The 16,824-nt window shown below is 42.0% G+C and overlaps 3 protein-coding genes across 9 annotated transcripts in view; 1 reads left to right on the top strand and 2 right to left on the bottom strand.

Annotated features, from left to right (window-relative positions):
- SAAL1 (serum amyloid A like 1) overlaps positions 1-16,824 on the top strand; it is a 34,458-nt gene that overhangs the window by 456 nt on the left and 17,178 nt on the right. Inside the window, exon 1 of one of the 3 annotated variants that reach the window (XM_075838081.1) lies at positions 64-323. The exons of the other annotated variants lie outside the window; for them this stretch is intronic. The gene's annotated coding sequence lies outside the window, so the exon portion shown is untranslated. Of the gene's footprint in view, positions 1-63; positions 324-16,824 lie in introns of those variants that run through there. 3 annotated transcript variants of the gene reach the window in all.
- Positions 2,024-6,271, bottom strand: SAA2 (serum amyloid A2). The gene is made up of 4 exons (XM_075837058.1): positions 6,236-6,271; positions 3,785-3,949; positions 2,996-3,134; positions 2,024-2,312 (listed from the first exon to the last, which is right to left on the bottom strand). The coding sequence occupies exons 2-4, from the start codon at positions 3,921-3,923 to the stop codon at positions 2,174-2,176; spliced, it is 417 nt and encodes a 138-aa protein (XP_075693173.1). The 5' UTR covers positions 3,924-3,949; positions 6,236-6,271; the 3' UTR covers positions 2,024-2,173.
- Positions 13,955-16,824, bottom strand: part of LOC142660967 (uncharacterized) — an 88,472-nt gene continuing 85,602 nt past the window's right edge. For all 5 annotated transcript variants that reach the window (XM_075838084.1, XM_075838083.1, XM_075838086.1 and 2 more), the window contains 2 exons: positions 15,662-16,259; positions 13,955-14,170 (listed from right to left, as the gene is read on the bottom strand). In XM_075838084.1, the coding sequence (XP_075694199.1) occupies positions 14,140-14,170; positions 15,662-16,259 (629 nt within the window). In that variant the 3' untranslated portion in view covers positions 13,955-14,139. The remainder of the gene's footprint in view (positions 14,171-15,661; positions 16,260-16,824) is intronic.

The raw sequence follows: 16,824 nt of genomic DNA, 5'->3' as shown, positions 1-16,824 counted from the left end.
GGTTTCCAGTCACGGATATTTCTGACTGCGCGCAAATGGTTTGTGGCCACTTTAGCCTTTTCAGTTTGGGGGTCAGTGAGGGCCCGAGCTCACACATCTCCATGGATATCCTCGCCTAAAATGATTGAACATCCCCTTTAATTAAAGGGACAATGAGCTGATTACAGGGGACGGAGCTGTAGGGACGAGTAAAGAAACAAACCCACCAAATACAGCGTCTGACAGCTCTCCAGAACCGCAACGAGGGGGACAGAACCCTTCACTGATCTACAAGTTTAATGTGTCCCATGACTAGGGTTGAGATGTGTTTTGGTTATTATAATGTAAGTCACCTATAGGTGTGGGCGGATTATTATAATCATGTGATTCCACTATGTAGATGTGGGCGGGTTATTATAATGGGATTCACCTATAGATGTGGGCGGGTCATTCTAAACATGGGATTCACCTATAGATGAGGGTGTGTTATTATAATGGGATTCACCTATAGATGTGGGTAGGGGATGTTAACCATGTGATTCACCTATAGATGAGGGTGGGTTATTATAATGGGATTCGCCTATAGATGTGGGTAGGGTATATTAATCATGGGATTCACCTATAGATGTGGGTAGGGTATAGTAATTATGGGACTCACCTATAGATGTGGGTAGGGTATATTGAACATGGGATTCACCTATAGATGTGGGTAGGGTATATTAACCATGGGATTCACCTATAGATGTGGGTAGGGTATATTAACCATGGGATTCACCTATAGATGTGGGTAGGGTATATTAACCATGGGATTCACCTATAGATGGGGGCGGGCTTATAGCCGTGCTCTATTCGCGGCTGAGATCGTTCCCTTTGGGACCCGTGTCATCCTTCTGCTCCTTAGTGCTGGATCTATATGCTGCATATATCCTTCTCCTGTATCCCTGCTTATTGTTCTGTCAGTCTGCACAGTGGAGGGTTTGTGACTTTGTACAATTTTTAGATGTTACTATTGCAGCGTTTTGGCTGAGAAAAATGAAAGCAAATTCTCATCTGTTACCATCAATGGAGCGAATATCCATCAGATCCGATTGTTACATTAGCAAACCTCCTTTCTAGTCGTGTGTTTGACGTGTAACTACCTTCACTTGAGCCAGCTTCCTGCGCTGATTCATTTCTTCGTATAACTTTATAGCGGTTGGAGCTAAATTTTTCTGACAAAGCTCCAAATCCCCAGCATTGACATAGTCACGTGATCTAATTAGTTCTACCTGCAGCCACCACTAGGTGGAGCATATCACATATCAGATTTATGCAGCTCCCATTGAACTCCATAATAAACCCATCTTCATTAAGCTCCCCCTAGTGGTGGCTGTAGCTAGATAGAATTATATCCTGTGACCCTATAGCTGCGTGACGTAGACGATCAGGAAAAAGAAGCTCTGCCCCCTTTAAAATACGTCCTACAAATCTGCACTGAATGATGTTCTATGTTGGAGTTACACTTTAAGGGTCAGTGCACACGCAAAATAAAAAACCGTCTGAAAATACGGAGCAGTTTTCAAGGTAAAACAGCTCCTGATTTTTAGAAGTTTTTTTAATCAAAGTAGCGTTTTTCATGGCGTTTTTAACGCTCGTTTTTCGAGCTGTTTTTCTTTCTATAGTCTATGAAAAACTGCTCCAAAAACGGCTGAAGAAGTGACCTGCACTTCTTTTTCACGGCCGCTTTTTTTACATGACCGTTTTTCAAAACGGCCACATAAAAAAATGCCACGTCGGAACAGAATGCCATTTTCCCATTGAAATCGATGGGCAGATGTTTGGAGGTATTCTGCTTCCGAATAAACGGCCCGAAAAACGTCTGAAAACACTCGGTGTGACCATACCCTTACAGTTTTCATTCTGTGTGCGGGCACTTTACCAAGATGGCGTTTCTAACCCTGCAGCATTCCTGTTATTATCCGGACATGGCGGCAGCAGCGATATTTTCTATTATATTATATTACAGTTCGATACAAACTTCCAAACACGTACAAGCATCTGTAAATGTGTCGTTTTTATTTGAGTTTTCGTGACTATTGCGTATATACAGAGGACGACCCTACACTTCGGTGCCGGATACATTCAGGTCGTCCCCTATAGCTGCTGCAGGTCGTTCTTGCTGATGCTCAGTATTTGGCATATCCAGGAACCAGGCCTAGTATTTTTTAGGGAGACCGTTAGGCCTAAAGTGATTTGGGTCACGGCCGCTGCGCCCCCAATTGTTTGCCTTCTGATCTGCAGCGCTGTCTTCTAGTCCTCTGCCGCCTATGGTCTGGACACGTTCTCTTGCGTTACTGAGGAAAGAGAGAATTGGACACGGTAAGATTATATTGCGTCTATTGTAAAGTGTCACATCCACAGGTGCCTTTATAATTCTACTGGCTTCCTGTTAGCTCTCAGGTTGCATGCTTCTCCCTGCTGGCTCAGTTCTGTACAGAGCATTCTATGCTGTGGTGCATTGTCTGAGTTGTAGTGTTTACCCTTTTTCTCTGACAGAACTGATTGTGGGGGGTGGGGTTCCCCGTCGCCGGCTACCACTGACCCCTCCCTTAAAGAGACGCTGACTAAATATTACAATGGAGTCCTTGACCTAAATCGTTTGCCTGGGTGATGCACCAATGTGCAGGAGGCTTCTTTATAGGGGGTCCCTATTTAAGACCCCCCAATATCTGCGAGAACACAGCATAGATTAGTGCACCCTGGAACGCTTTCTGCTTAGATTACAGGGGAGTGTAAACCCAGGCCTCTTAGTTTCCAAGTATCCACAAACTCTACAATTCTGAATGCAGCTTTGAATGTGACTGGAGTAGCATAAAAAGCACCACATAATTATCGTTCTATGTAGAATATCCAGACGTAAACTGCCCCACGATGAACCATGACCTACGTTTATTATAGGTTAGTCGATCCCATCCTGCGATATTTCACTGAAGGGCATGAGGTTGAGGTATTCTCGGGGGGCTATAGGGCCACGTACCTTATAAATCTTGATGCCCAGACACCACCCGGTCCTCTCTTTGCAGCGTCATAATTTCCCCGGGCATGGAAATACTTGTCAGCATTCTTGTAGTTTGCTTGTCTCATATCCATATAGGCTCGAGCCATGTCCCTTGATCCTGCAACACATCGTGAATCAGCGCGTCAACCTAAAATAACCGCACACCTTCTTTATATTTTATTAAAACTGCACAAGAAAATTATTGCCATCTGGGGCCACTAGAAAGGATTATAACAGGGAATTACTTAGCTAACAATTCCCCAGTATTATTGAAAATGCTCCCCTGCTGGAGAAATCTGGTAATTGCAGGTTGCAGAGATTTAACATTTTCCATGGTTTTCCTACAGACCAAGTGATGGATCTACAGGGAAAGCACCGAATCACCTGAATGTCTATGCAGTCGTATTGTATTAAATAAATCTGTTTTGTGTATACAGCCCCTATGCAGACCTGTGTCTCCATGGTTACAGACTACAACAAGCCTTGTGTAGTCTGATCCTGCAGACATGTGTTACTTTAGGAGTAACACATGAGTGCAGAATCAGACTACACAATGTTTGTTTTGTAGTCTGTAACCATGGAGACACAGGTCTGCATAGGGGCTGTATACACAAAATAGATTTTTAATAAAAATGTAGATACACTGGAGCAACAAAAAAAAAAAAAAGGTATACACACATACATTAATAATTATATACAGCTTTGATTACTATACGGTCGCAGCGCTCCCTAGTGGGCACAGAATTTTATTATTTCATCAGCACATACCTTGAGCGGCCTGTTTTGCAAACATTGCAGCGTCTCTAACATTGTTCTTGACTTGTCTGCCTGTGTTTTCTAACCATTGAAACTGCGCCTGAGCCACAACCACAGACAGCAGCAGCAGGATGAGCACGGAAATCCTCATTGGGAATCAGCAGGGGGCGCTCTTGCCTGCAGGGAATAAAAGACACCGTTGACTGGACTTCTCAGGCATTGAAATTAGAGAGTCACACCAGAGAACTGCATTTAAAGATGTACACCCCTCTATAACCTAGGAGAGCAGGTAAGGGCTGTGGTCTGGAAATTCAGATTCCATTGCTCTCTAGCTGTTGCAACACAACAACTCCCAGCATGCCCTGACAGCATGCTGGGAGTTGTAGTGTTGCCACATCTTGGCGATCACTGCTGTATACAAATGACTCGCTTTAGGACAAATCCACATTGATCAAAAACAATCATTATGGACGGACTGATCATCGGTTATAGAATGATGGGTTCATTTATCCGGCGGTGATCTGATCCAGTGTGAATGTAATTATATTGCGGCCCTGATTGAAATCCCAGATCTATTAATGCGTTCCCTTTATCCCAACTATTTCAATGATAATATTAAGGAATTAATATTTTTATGCAGTTTCCTAATATGTCACAAATTGTGGTACTGTCTCTTTAAAGAGGATCGGGCAGACTGGAGGGATTGGTCAGTGAAATGAAGGATGGAAAGTGGGGAAGTCTGAGTTTCATGACCCTGGGCTGTATCTGAGGCGGGGGAGGGGGACCTTTTTATTAAATTCAGTGTTCCTCCAAGAAAATAATTTTTACCTTTCGGTTGTTTGTCTTATTATATTTGCGTATAAATTAAGTAAATTTGTATTAAATCCGGATTCCATGAGACCTGAATTATCGAAAATTCTGCATTACTAAACAGTCATACAAAAAAATGGATGTAAAATTAACAGTTAAGGCCACATGCGCACAATGCGTATCGCTCTGCGGCAAATATGCAGCGTAATATTATACCAGCAAAGTAAAAGACTCCAAGTCCTCTCATTTATATGTTGCAGAAATTTTCTGCATTAAAATTTTCCTGTGGTGCGAATTTTGAGATCCTGCAGCGATTCCGTCTCGGAATTGTATGCGACAAGTTTATATAAAAAAAAAAAAAACTTCAAATACGCAGCAGATAATCTGCATCTTCCGCATCAAAATGTAGAAACCTCACCTGGAAACGCGATATTATGTGCAGATTTTACCTTCGAAATTACCTTTTTTTTTTTTTTTTTTTTTTGCGGTTTTGATGCAGATTTTCAGCATCAAATTACGCAACGTGTTCATGTATAGTCAGGCCCCTGTGCACGCTGCAGACCCCTGCTAGGAATCCATATACCGCAGAAACATTAAGGCGATGTTCACACTCTTAACAAAAAAACGGCTGAAAATACGCAGCTGTATTCAAGGGAAAACCGCCTCTGATTTTCAGCCGTTTTTAAGCAACTTGCGTTTTTTGCGGCCATTTTTGGAGCTGTTTTTCTATTGTCAATGAAAAACGGTTCCAAAAACGGCTCCAGAAGTGACGCGCACTTTTTAAGAGGCCGTTTTTAAAACTGAAAAACACCCTGTGGGAACGGAACTCTGTTTTTCCCATTGAAATCAATGATCCGGTGTTTGGAGGCGTTCAGCCCCCGCATTTTTAGACGTTTTTGGGACGTTTACGGCCCAAAAAACGGCTGAAAATAGCCCGTGTGACCATAACCGATCATTCAGATGAATGAAACAGACTTTCAGTCGCGGAATCTGCCACGTGTGCAGCGGGCCGAATGGTAGAACCTCTAGGAAGGAAGCTCCAAATAGAAGTCCACGGCTGGATTAACACAGCGTTTTTCGTGGCGGTTTTTTTCATGCAGTTTTAAGTGCGGCCAGATGTTAGTCTCGAATATAAAATTCACTCGCACAACTGCGTTTTGGTTTGTGGCATTTTTGAGGCAGTTTTGTGTCCGTGGCAATTTTTTTTTTCAAATGCAGCATGCGCCGGGTACAGCGGTTTTTCCATAGGCTTCTCTATAGGACTTCCAAAACGCCGGAACAAAAATATGTACCAAATGAAAAACGCCTTAAAAAAAGCACGTTACATTTGAAAACTGCTCGCCTTTTTTTTGATGCCGAAAAATTCTAATACAAATTATGCTGCAGAATCTTCTGGTTTTGTTAAATCCTGTAATAATGAAGTTCTGTACTAGAAAGCAGTGCCGGATTATCGGACTTTCTAATTTATTATGTTGAATTAAAGGAATTTTCCTTCACATTGAAGTTAAATTCATTAATGCCAAAAACCCATAACTCGGGGGCTGCTGATGCCTGACATTCATGGGCTACTAAAAAAATCATCTGGGCTCCTAAATTCTCTAGAATCTTATCCATTTCTGCAGCAATAAAAGTCATAAGTAATAATGGCCTCACCTGTGTCCGTGATCTGCCGGCTTCACCTCGCTCTGCGGTCGGTAGTGGAGTCCATTGGGCGGTGTCGCTATTTATCCCAGTTGCTCACTGATCATTTCCCCAATCAGGATCCTGTAAACTTCTTTTTTTTTTTTTTTTTTTTTTTTTTTTTTCCCTCCATCTGCTGAGTCATTAGGATCTCGTTACAGTGTGTCAGTCTGTGTGTTCTGCACGTTTCTCAATCTGAGAATTTCTTTCTTTTAGGCGTGTTGTTGGTTTACAAGAATCTTTTGGGAACCCTGCCTCATGCACGTAACCCGAAGCTCCTCGTCTGGTGCCCGGCAGGGGAGGTGGACAGTCTTCCCGCTTGGAATTTCCATTGGGGCTTTGCCAATTAGGAGTAAAATATGTCATGATTCTGAAAGGCTGAGGCAATAAACCAGGTCTCGTGTATTAGATATTTATGTAGAAGGGGCTGCAGAGCTTAAGGGGGAATTTGTATGATTAGTGTGAACGTCAAGAAAGGCTCCCGGTGTCCACGCTTGGGATATCCATAGGACTCCATAATCATACAGAGTCCTCCATCGGGCCAATGTACCACCAAAAAAAGGTATGGAATAGCGCAATAGACTGCGCAACCTCCATACAACTGTGTGCATTTTTTTTTTATAGCATATGGAATGTTTTTGTGCAATGTGAGCCTATGGGCAATATATACCACTCTTTGCCTATACAGTGGGATGCGTTGCAGCCTTCTGTCAGAAGTATACGTCGAGAGCTTTTCCTGCCGTATGCGTCAAATGGAAATCCATAGCCTGATGTGAACAGGGTCTTACACGGAAAGCACTTTCAATGGGAACCGTGTAATGTTTAATTTCTCCTGTGGAGGTGCTGCAGGGGAGTTGAACACTTGCTGCCAGGATCCCAGCAGCAGGACGCCCTATGATCAGTTTATCAGGGAACCCATCTAAAAAAAAAAAGAGTTCAAAGCAGACACAACCTCTTTAAACCTATATTTTGGTTAAGAATAGATGATGGGGGCAGCTCACCTTCTCCCCCTCCCTACACGTCGCAGAGCATGCCCACTAAGGTCTCTGACTATGCGTCTCAGTGCCTGCCGTAAAGCAATCTCTGCAGTTGCAGCAATGGACGCAAAGTGGCCGCTCCCATAACCTCAAAGAAAATATAAAATCAGAAAACAAAGACGATTAGAAAAATGAGTGTGTATCTGTAATAAGATGTAACGTCAGGTAATACATTTATATGCAGGTCTGGAGGACCGTTCTGTTCAACATTTCGAGGTCAATTTCTGTAAACTTTTGACTTTTGCAGAAATAGAGTTGCGGTATTTGTCACATGACTTTCCAGTGTTGGGTTACGCAAAACCTGACGTAGATTCTGCAACTTGGGACGATCCAGAGTTACTGTATCCATCTCAGGGTGACCACGAATTACACCAGACGTTTACATTACGCAAAATTGAGCAGAAGTTGCAGCGGACTACGTGGAACACGGTTACGCAGCTTGAGTTGACCTTGGCGCTGGCCCGAGTCCCTGTAGCCCAGGACTTGTGTGACCGCTTTACCACATTTGGTGGTTCTAAACATCGCAGCAGAACTTTTTTTTTTTTTTACCTTCTATATTTCAAATTCTTTTTATGCTGAAAGTGAGAAGTTGCGTCTGTCCTTTTCAAAATTTGTTGCAATCCGTTATCGTAGAACTTCTGCATCCTTTAGTGGTTGTCTCGTGACTGCTGCCGTTTTATAACTGGGTTGGCGTGTGATGACAATGGAATATATGATGAAATATTTTTTATGGTGGGACAACCGCCACGTTGGTGTTATTTACTCCCGTAGGAAATGATGACATAGAGAAATGTGAAACAAGGTTACCTGTAGATTTACACAATGATATCGCACGTCATTTTTCGCTCAGTTACCTCTATTTACCCGGAGCAATGGTCAATGTATGGGGAGGGGTTAACACAATCGTTCATCCCCATGAATTTGCATCATGTCGGTGGCACATCCCATTGACACGGAGGTGCTGCCGACAAGATGAACAGGTGTGATTATACAGGGCAATGATTGGAAACGAGCCTTTGTACGAACGCCCGATTATCAGCCCGTGTGAAAGGGCCTTAACCGGGTCCTAAAGTATTATCCGCCCCCTCCTGTCCAGCACCGTCCGCTATATATTATTGCCCTTCAGTGGCTCTGCTTCTGTCATTCATCTATACATGCCCTGAACTTAGGCCTCGTGGGCACGGCCGGCCACCCGCATCTTCGGCTCGTGCTCCCATATAAAGGATGCGAACACGATCCATAAAAAGCAAAAGATCGGACATGTCCTATGTTTTCTAGAGGCTTTCTACGGTCCGGAGACCTTCCCGCAAATATACGGGAAGGTGTCCGTGGTCAATAAAAATTAAAGGGTCTGTAATTGTGCCCGAAATCTACGATCATGTGCATGGAGCCTTTAGTCAGACTCTCTGATTCTAAGGCCTGATTCACACGAGCGCTGCGCATCTCGGACTGCAGTTATTCACGGCCGAGGTGCATCCGTGCTCAGCGCTGCGGGACACAATGTCACGCATCCACCATAGTAGTCTATGGAGGGATATGTGGAAAGATAGGACGTCCTATTTTCCCACGGACCCTTCACACGGTCCGTTGAAACAACGGCTGTGTGAACGGTCACATTGAATTACATAGGTCCGTGGGACGCTGTTTCAACGGCTGTCCCACGGATGTTTAACACGTTCGTGTGAATCGGGCCTAAGTGGCAGGCACTGCATGCGGGAGGCGCCGGTCTGGTAGGCAGTGTATATGGGGGGGGGGGGATGCTATAGAAGGCCTGACACTGTATATGGGGCTTTTGTCTATCATATGAGTTGCTGTCCCTTAATTTACATAGTGCAGCTGCCATTGTTAAAGGGATCTCTTAAAAGCATCCGGAAAGCCAAAAATGTGCTGCATGTTGTTGTCCGTCCTGTCTGAAAGTTGCGATGTGTTACCTGCAAGGATACAACTAGATAGAAACTATCACCAGGATCTTTGGGGAATTCAGCCGTTATTCTAATACAGGAAGTTTAATCTGCCGGCAGGTGTCTGTTATCCATTCACTGATCGGAGCCACCGCTATAGACATCACCAGCAGGAGGACCACGGCCTTCATTGCTGGTTATTTTGCAGGATTGCGCCCCCTCACATTCTGCACCAGACACCAAGCAGGGCATCACTTATGCCTGGAGTGTTCCTTTTAATAAAAGGGGTTGTACAGGATTAGAAAAACATGGCGGCTTTCTTCCAAAAACTGCGTTACAGCTCCGCACTATTGAAGTAAATGGAGCGAAGCTGCAATACCAGACACAACCCATGGAAATTCGTGGCACTGTTTTTGAAGAAAGCCATTTTTTTCTAATCCTGGACAACCCCTTTAATAAAATGGTGTAAAGTTGTGAGTCTATATTGCAGTTTCTCACCTTGGTAGTGATGTGAAATCTGCGTCTCGCTTTGGAGTCCACAGTGGAGTCCTATCAATCGGAGGCGTTATTTATTTTGGTTGCTGATTAATTATTGCACTAATGGGAATTCTAGAATATCCGCCTTTTTGATCGGTGCCAATAAATCCAGTAATGTGTTTATTTGTAGGTGGAAATCCCTTCTGGAAAAAAAACTATTCACCCCTATCGAGGCTTAGGAAAATCAGACGTTTCTCAATAGGAAAATTCCCAGCTCTGTTGTGTTTGGGGGTCACTGCTGGAGACATTGGCTGTATGGGACGGGGCTGTGCTGTACACTGGGAATTTCCAATCCGGTTTTCCCAATGAGGGTTAATGGTGGATGTAGGAGAATCCAAAATACTGCAGTTTAATATTCATGTAAGGTATGCAATGTCAGGGAATGTTGGGAGTTGTAGTTTCACGACAGCTGGAGGGGGCAGGGGCTGCAGATCACTGCCATAGGCAAGACGAGGCATTCCTGACTAAGGTTGGACATACAAGGAACAATGTGGACTCTATCATAATCTTACATATTGCTGTGACAATCACGCATTGCAATGCAGAGGGCAAAATCTGTGACAAAATCTGCATCTGACACCATTCTATGCCACATGTGAACATGGCTAATAGTTACTTTTCCATAGAGGGGGGGGTGTCAGTTTTATAGTAGTTATATTCTTGTATATAGAAGCAGTATTATAGTAGTTATATTCTTGTATATAAGAGCAGTATTATAGTAGTTATATTCTTGTATATAGGGGCAGTATTATAGTAGTTATATTCTTGTATATAGAGGGCCGTATTATAGTAGTTATATTCTTGTATATAGGGTGCAGTATTATAGTAGTTATATTCTTGTATATAGGGGGCAGTATTCTAGTAGTTATATTCTTGTATATAGGGGCAGTATTATAGTAGTTATATTCTTGTATATAGGAGCAGTATTATAGTAGTTATATTCTTGTATATAGTGGGCAGTATTATAGTAGTTATATTCTTGTATATAGGAGCAGTATTATAGTAGTTATATTCTTGTATATAGGAGGCAGTATTATAGTAGTTATATTCTTGTATATAGGAGCAGTATTATAGTAGTTATATTCTTGTATATAGGAGCAGTATTATAGTAGTTATATTCTGGAATATAGGGGAAAGTATTATAGTAGTTATATTCTTGTATATAGGGGCAGTATTATAGTAGTTATATTCCTGTATATAGGAGGCAGTATTATAGTAGTTATATTCTTGTATATAGGAGCAGTATTATAGTAGTTATATTCCTGTATATAGGAGGCAGTATTATAGTAGTTATATTCTTGTGTATAGGGGCAGTATTATAGTAGTTATATTCTTGTATATAGGGGGCAGTATTATAGTAGTTATATTCTTGTATATAGGAGCAGTATTATAGTAGTTATATTCTTGTATATAGGGGCAGTATTATAGTAGTTATATTCTTGTATATAGGAGCAGTATTATAGTAGTTATATTCTTGTATATAGTGGGCAGTATTATAGTAGTTATATTCTTGTATATAGGAGCAGTATTATAGTAGTTATATTCTTGTATATAGGAGGCAGTATTATAGTAGTTATATTCTTGTATATAGGAGCAGTATTATAGTAGTTATATTCTTGTATATAGGAGCAGTATTATAGTAGTTATATTCTGGAATATAGGGGAAAGTATTATAGTAGTTATATTCTTGTATATAGGGGCAGTATTATAGTAGTTATATTCCTGTATATAGGAGGCAGTATTATAGTAGTTATATTCTTGTATATAGGAGCAGTATTATAGTAGTTATATTCCTGTATATAGGAGGCAGTATTATAGTAGTTATATTCTTGTGTATAGGGGCAGTATTATAGTAGTTATATTCTTGTATATAGGGGGCAGTATTATAGTAGTTATATTCTTGTATATAGGAGCAGTATTATAGTAGTTATATTCTTGTATATAGGGGCAGTATTATAGTAGTTATATTCTTGTATATAGGAGCAGTATTATAGTAGTTATATTCTTGTATATAGGGGCAGTATTATAGTAGTTATATTCTTGTATATAGGGGGCAGTATTATAGTAGTTATATTCTTGTACATAGGGGGCAGTATTATAGTATACTTGTAGTATTATAGTAACTTGTAGTTTCCCTTAACCCCTTAGTGACCAGCCCATTTTAGGCCCTAATGACCAAGCTATTTTATTCGTTTTTCTATAGTCGCATTCAAAGAGCTATAACGTTCTTATTTTTTCGTCTACATAGCTGTATGAGGACTTGTTTTTTGCGGGATTAGTTGTGCTTTTTAATGGCACCATTTTTGGGTACATATAAATTTTATATTAACTTTTATTAACCTTTTTGGGGGGGATTATAAAAAAAACCTGAAATTCCGCCATTGTTCTATGCGTTTTTAAATTGACGCCGTTCACTGTGCGACGTAAATAACATGTTACCTTTATTCTATGGGTCGGTACGATTACGCCGATACCACATATGTAGAGGTTTTTTTATGTTTTACGACTTTTGCACAATAAAAACTCTTTTGAACTAAAATTATTTGCTTTTGCATCGTCGCTTTCCAAGGGCCGTAATTTTTTTATTTTTCCATCAATGTAGTAATTTTTTGGGCTTGTTTTCTGCGGGACAAGACTTAGTTTTGAATGGTACTGTTTTGGGGTGCATGGGACTTATTGATTCATTTTTATTATGACTTTTTTGGGGGGCAATGGAAAAAAATTGCAATTTCGCCATGGTTTTTTGCGTTTTTTTTTTACGGTGTTCACTTTGCGGTTTAAATTACATATTAACTTTATTAATGGAGTCATTACGGTCGCGGCGATACCACATATGTGTACTTTTTTTTTTTTTTTTACACTTTTACTAAATAAAACCACTTTTTATGGAAAAAAATGTTTTGTTTTTTTTTTTTACTGTACTTTTTATTAATAATCTTTATTTCACTTTGATGACTTATTTTATTAGTCCAACTAGGGGACTTTACTGTGCGATATTCCGATCGCTGCTATAATGCTTTGGTATACTTCGTATACCAGAGCATTATTGCCTGTCAGTGTAAATCTGACAGGCAATCTGTTAGGACGTGCCTCCGGCGCGTCCTAACAGGAATATGTCCAGGGCAGACCTGGGGGCTTTTATCAAGCCCTCGGCTGCCATGACACCCCATCGGAGATCCGCGATTTCATTCGCGGGCCGCCAATGGGTGACAGAGGGAGCGCACTCCCTCTGTAAACAAAGTTAAATGCCACGGTCGCTATTGACGGCGGCATTTAACGGGTTAAACGGCCGCGATCGAAGTAAACTTCGATCGCGGGCGTTGGAGCAGGAGCTCAGCTGTCATCAGACAGCAGAGCCCCGGCTCCTGCCTGCACGGGAGACCCGTGCAGCACTTAGACTAGGCTGACGTGAAAAGGCGTCAGCCTAGCCTAAAGCCCATTAGTGACCGACGTAAAAAGGCGTATTAGTGGTCACTAAGGGGTTAAAGCATCTCTGTCACCACATTATAAGTGCCCTGTCTCCTATATAAGGAGATGGGCTCTGTAATGTAGGTGACAGTAATGCTTTTTATTAAAAAAAACGATCTTTTTTCACAATGTTAGGAGCGATTTTGGTTTATGCTAATGAGCTTTCTTAATGCCCAAGTGGGCATGCTTTTACTTTCGACCAAGTGGGCGTTGTACAGAGGAGTGTATGACGCTGACCAATCGGCATCATGCACTCCTCTCCATTCATTTACACTGCACTAGCGATATAGTTATATCACCATGTGCAGCCTCATACACAAGCCCTAACATTACTACAGTGTCCTGATAATGAATACACATGACCATCCAGCCTGGACATCATGTGTACTCACAATCCTGACTCTTTTTTTGTGAGATTCCGGCAAGTGAAACCAAATCTCACACGCAAACTCAAACTTTTCGAGGGAAAACCACTCCGTATTTTCAGCCGTTACTATAGTCTATGAAAAACTGCTCCAACGTGGCTGTTTTGAAAAAGACGCGTAAAAAATGCCCCGTCTGATTTCTCAGCTGTTTTTCAGGGATGTTTACGGCCCGAAAAACGGCCGAATATAGCCTGTGTAAACCTACCCTAAACAAGTCCCCGGTTGATCTCTCATGAGGTTGGACTGGAAATTTTGTTTGACCTTTATTAAGAAAGTTTGTATCAAACAGATAAGATTTCATCACAGTAAATATTCTACATCTGATTTTCCAGTCATCATAACTTTTTATTGAATCGTTAATATTGAAAAATGTTTTGTAAGAATCGGCGGCTGCGTTTGTTTGTTTTGGAACATCTGCCTGATTTGTTTTGTGGGTTTTTTCCGTCGCTGGATTGAAGAAGATCCGTTTGGTTGATTCTCGTCTTCACACATCCATTCTCTAGATACTTCTAAGTATAACTCTCGTAATCTTGTTCTTGCCTGTAATGAAAAATATATATGAATCTTGTCCTGTTACCCAATCTGGTCCCAACATATGCAGGTCATTCTTTGTATACTGAAAAGTTATACAATTTTCCAACGTACTTTCTCTATGAATTTCTCATAGTTTTCAAGATTTCTGCTTGCTGTCATTCAATAGGAACCATAAAGCTATGTTCACACTGAGTTTTTTTGACGCGGAAACCGTGCCGCAAAACGTCAAAAACGGCCCGAAAATGCCTCCCATTGATTTCAATGGGAGGCGGAGGCGTCTTTTTCCCGCAAGCGGTAAAACCGTCTCGCGGGAGAAAGAAGGGACATGCCCTATCTTCGGCCGTTTACGCCTCTGACCTCCCATTGACTTCAATGGGAGGCAGAGAAAGCGTATTTTGCTGCGTTTTATGCCCGCGGCGCTCAATGGCCGTGGCCGAAAAACGCTGCGAAAATCTGTCTGCAGGGAGAGGAAAATCTGCCTCGACTTCCAAACTGAATTTTGAGTCAGAAATTCCGCCTGCAAAAAACTCAGTGTGAACAGGGCCTAAGTGTTTACTTTCAGTAGATAAAATCTGTCATGGGATGGGCACCGCCTTTTACAGTACAGATATCCGAGGGATTTCTTCTAAGAATAAAATTATTGCAAAATGTTATAACTTCTCACTATACATACAATAACTTGTATTTGCTGAAACCGGAATACCCCTTTACCCTTCAGGACGAAGCCATTTTTTTTATTTTTCACTCCCCGCCTTCCAAAGAGCCATAACTTTTATTTTTCCGTCAATACAGTGCTGTGCGGGCTTATCTTTTGTGGTCGGAGTTGTAGTTTCTATTGGTAGCATTTAAAGATACTATATAATGTACTGGGAAACTTAAAATAAATTCTTTGCGGGCTGAAATTGGAAATAAATGTGATTTTCCCCCATTGTTTTGTTGGGTTTAGTTTTTATGGCTTTCACCGTGCGGTAAAAAACGACCACAGGCCGGACTTAAGAGGCAGAGTTAAAGCAGGTCTGGGGGCCTTCGTTAGGCCACTGTGCTGCCATGACAACCATTGTCATCCCCTGATCTCGCGGCGAAGAGCTGTCGGAGGGCGCCGCTAACCTTTTTTACAATGCCTCAGATGCTGCGGTCATGATTGACGGCAGCATTTGAGGGGTTAAACAGCCAGGAATCGCTGTTCCTGGCCGTTCCAGGTATCGGCTGTAAAACACAGCTGACACCCGCTGAGTATGGAGCCCGTGAGCATGCCCCATACATCACCCCCCGCCCCCGAGCTACGACGTACCTGGCACGTCATTTTGTGGGAAAGGGTTAAAGATAGGCATCAATTGTCATGACTCGTGATACAAGTGATCATTTTTATCACCGACACAGCAGTGGGGGAGGACTTCTGCTACATTTCCTTCAGTGGAAATTTGAGGTTCTATCTGTCTATGTAATAAGGTCATTGGGATGATCCAGTTTTGGCACGGCTGCAAATGTTGCTTTTACCTCTTATATCCCGAGTTTCTGTCTTTCTTTCCTCTACGTGAACCAGGTCTACCAACTCTGCCTGATTCCTCTGGTTTTCCACCATATTCTGGTCCGTAGCCATTTCTGTCCATTCCGGCTCCTTCTCCGTAAGAGCCAAATTTATTTTGTAATTCTCCTTGTCCTCCTGATGATGAGCCAAATCTCTGGGCTTTCCCAGGCTTTTCTCTAGGACCTCCTTGCAACGATCCTTTCTTGCCGCCCCCAGAGCCCAGGGATGAGCCAAACTTCTGGAATACACCTAAGAGCTGATCTTGTAGTCCTCCCGATAAGCCAAAATTCTGGGCGAGTCCAGAGAGTTTTTCTTGCATATTTCCTGGTGATGAGATCAACTTCTGAAATAGTCCCGAGAGTTGATCTGGATTTAAACCAAGCATCTGGGTCAGGCCTGAAAGCGCCTCTTGTAACCCACCTTGTAAGGGGCCTTTGTTGCCTTTCCCAAGTAGGTTTGGTAATCCTAATGACTGGCCGAGTCCAGACAGCTGGTCCATTATTCCACCTTGAGATGCTTTTTGATCTTGGTAGTTCGGTCTTTCTTCAGACGGCCCACCATAGTCTCCTGAGAAATCATGTTAACAATGATATAATATACCACCGTCTACCTGCCAATAACAATTACTTCATCTCTCGATATAAACCACCAGAGCTGGTGCGCAGTTTCCATTATAATAACAAGCAATAAGCTGTATCTAAACTTGAGCCTTCCAACCCTGGACCCTGAGAGGGAAACGCCACCTTTTATCATTGTGTTATTTTTAGGTCCAACATTCTGTGTTGATTTATATGATATATTTTTCTAGCTGTTTGAGCAGTTTTTCTGATCGAAAGCTCCAAATCCCCTGGAGCCAAGAGATAAAAGTCTGGCTGTCTGCAGCCACCACTAGAGGGAGATTACGGCATACTGTGTTTTATTATTAAGTTCAATGTATAAACAATATCAGTGAGCTCCCCCTAGTGGTGGCTGCAGGCAGACAGAATTTTGTAATTTAACCTCTATGGCTATACAGGGGATTTGGAGCTTCTATTATTCAGCACTGTATTCCCCATAATTATAACAACAATTCTGGAATAACTTGTTCTTAGGCTATTCCTCTATTATTCATCCTGGAAATCTACGAATCCAT

Source organism: Rhinoderma darwinii, chromosome 9 (assembly GCF_050947455.1).
Source record: "Rhinoderma darwinii isolate aRhiDar2 chromosome 9, aRhiDar2.hap1, whole genome shotgun sequence".
Taxonomy (NCBI): domain Eukaryota; kingdom Metazoa; phylum Chordata; class Amphibia; order Anura; family Rhinodermatidae; genus Rhinoderma; species Rhinoderma darwinii.
The sequence above is the reverse complement of the archived record's forward strand: the minus strand, read 5'-3'. Positions and strand labels throughout refer to the sequence as shown.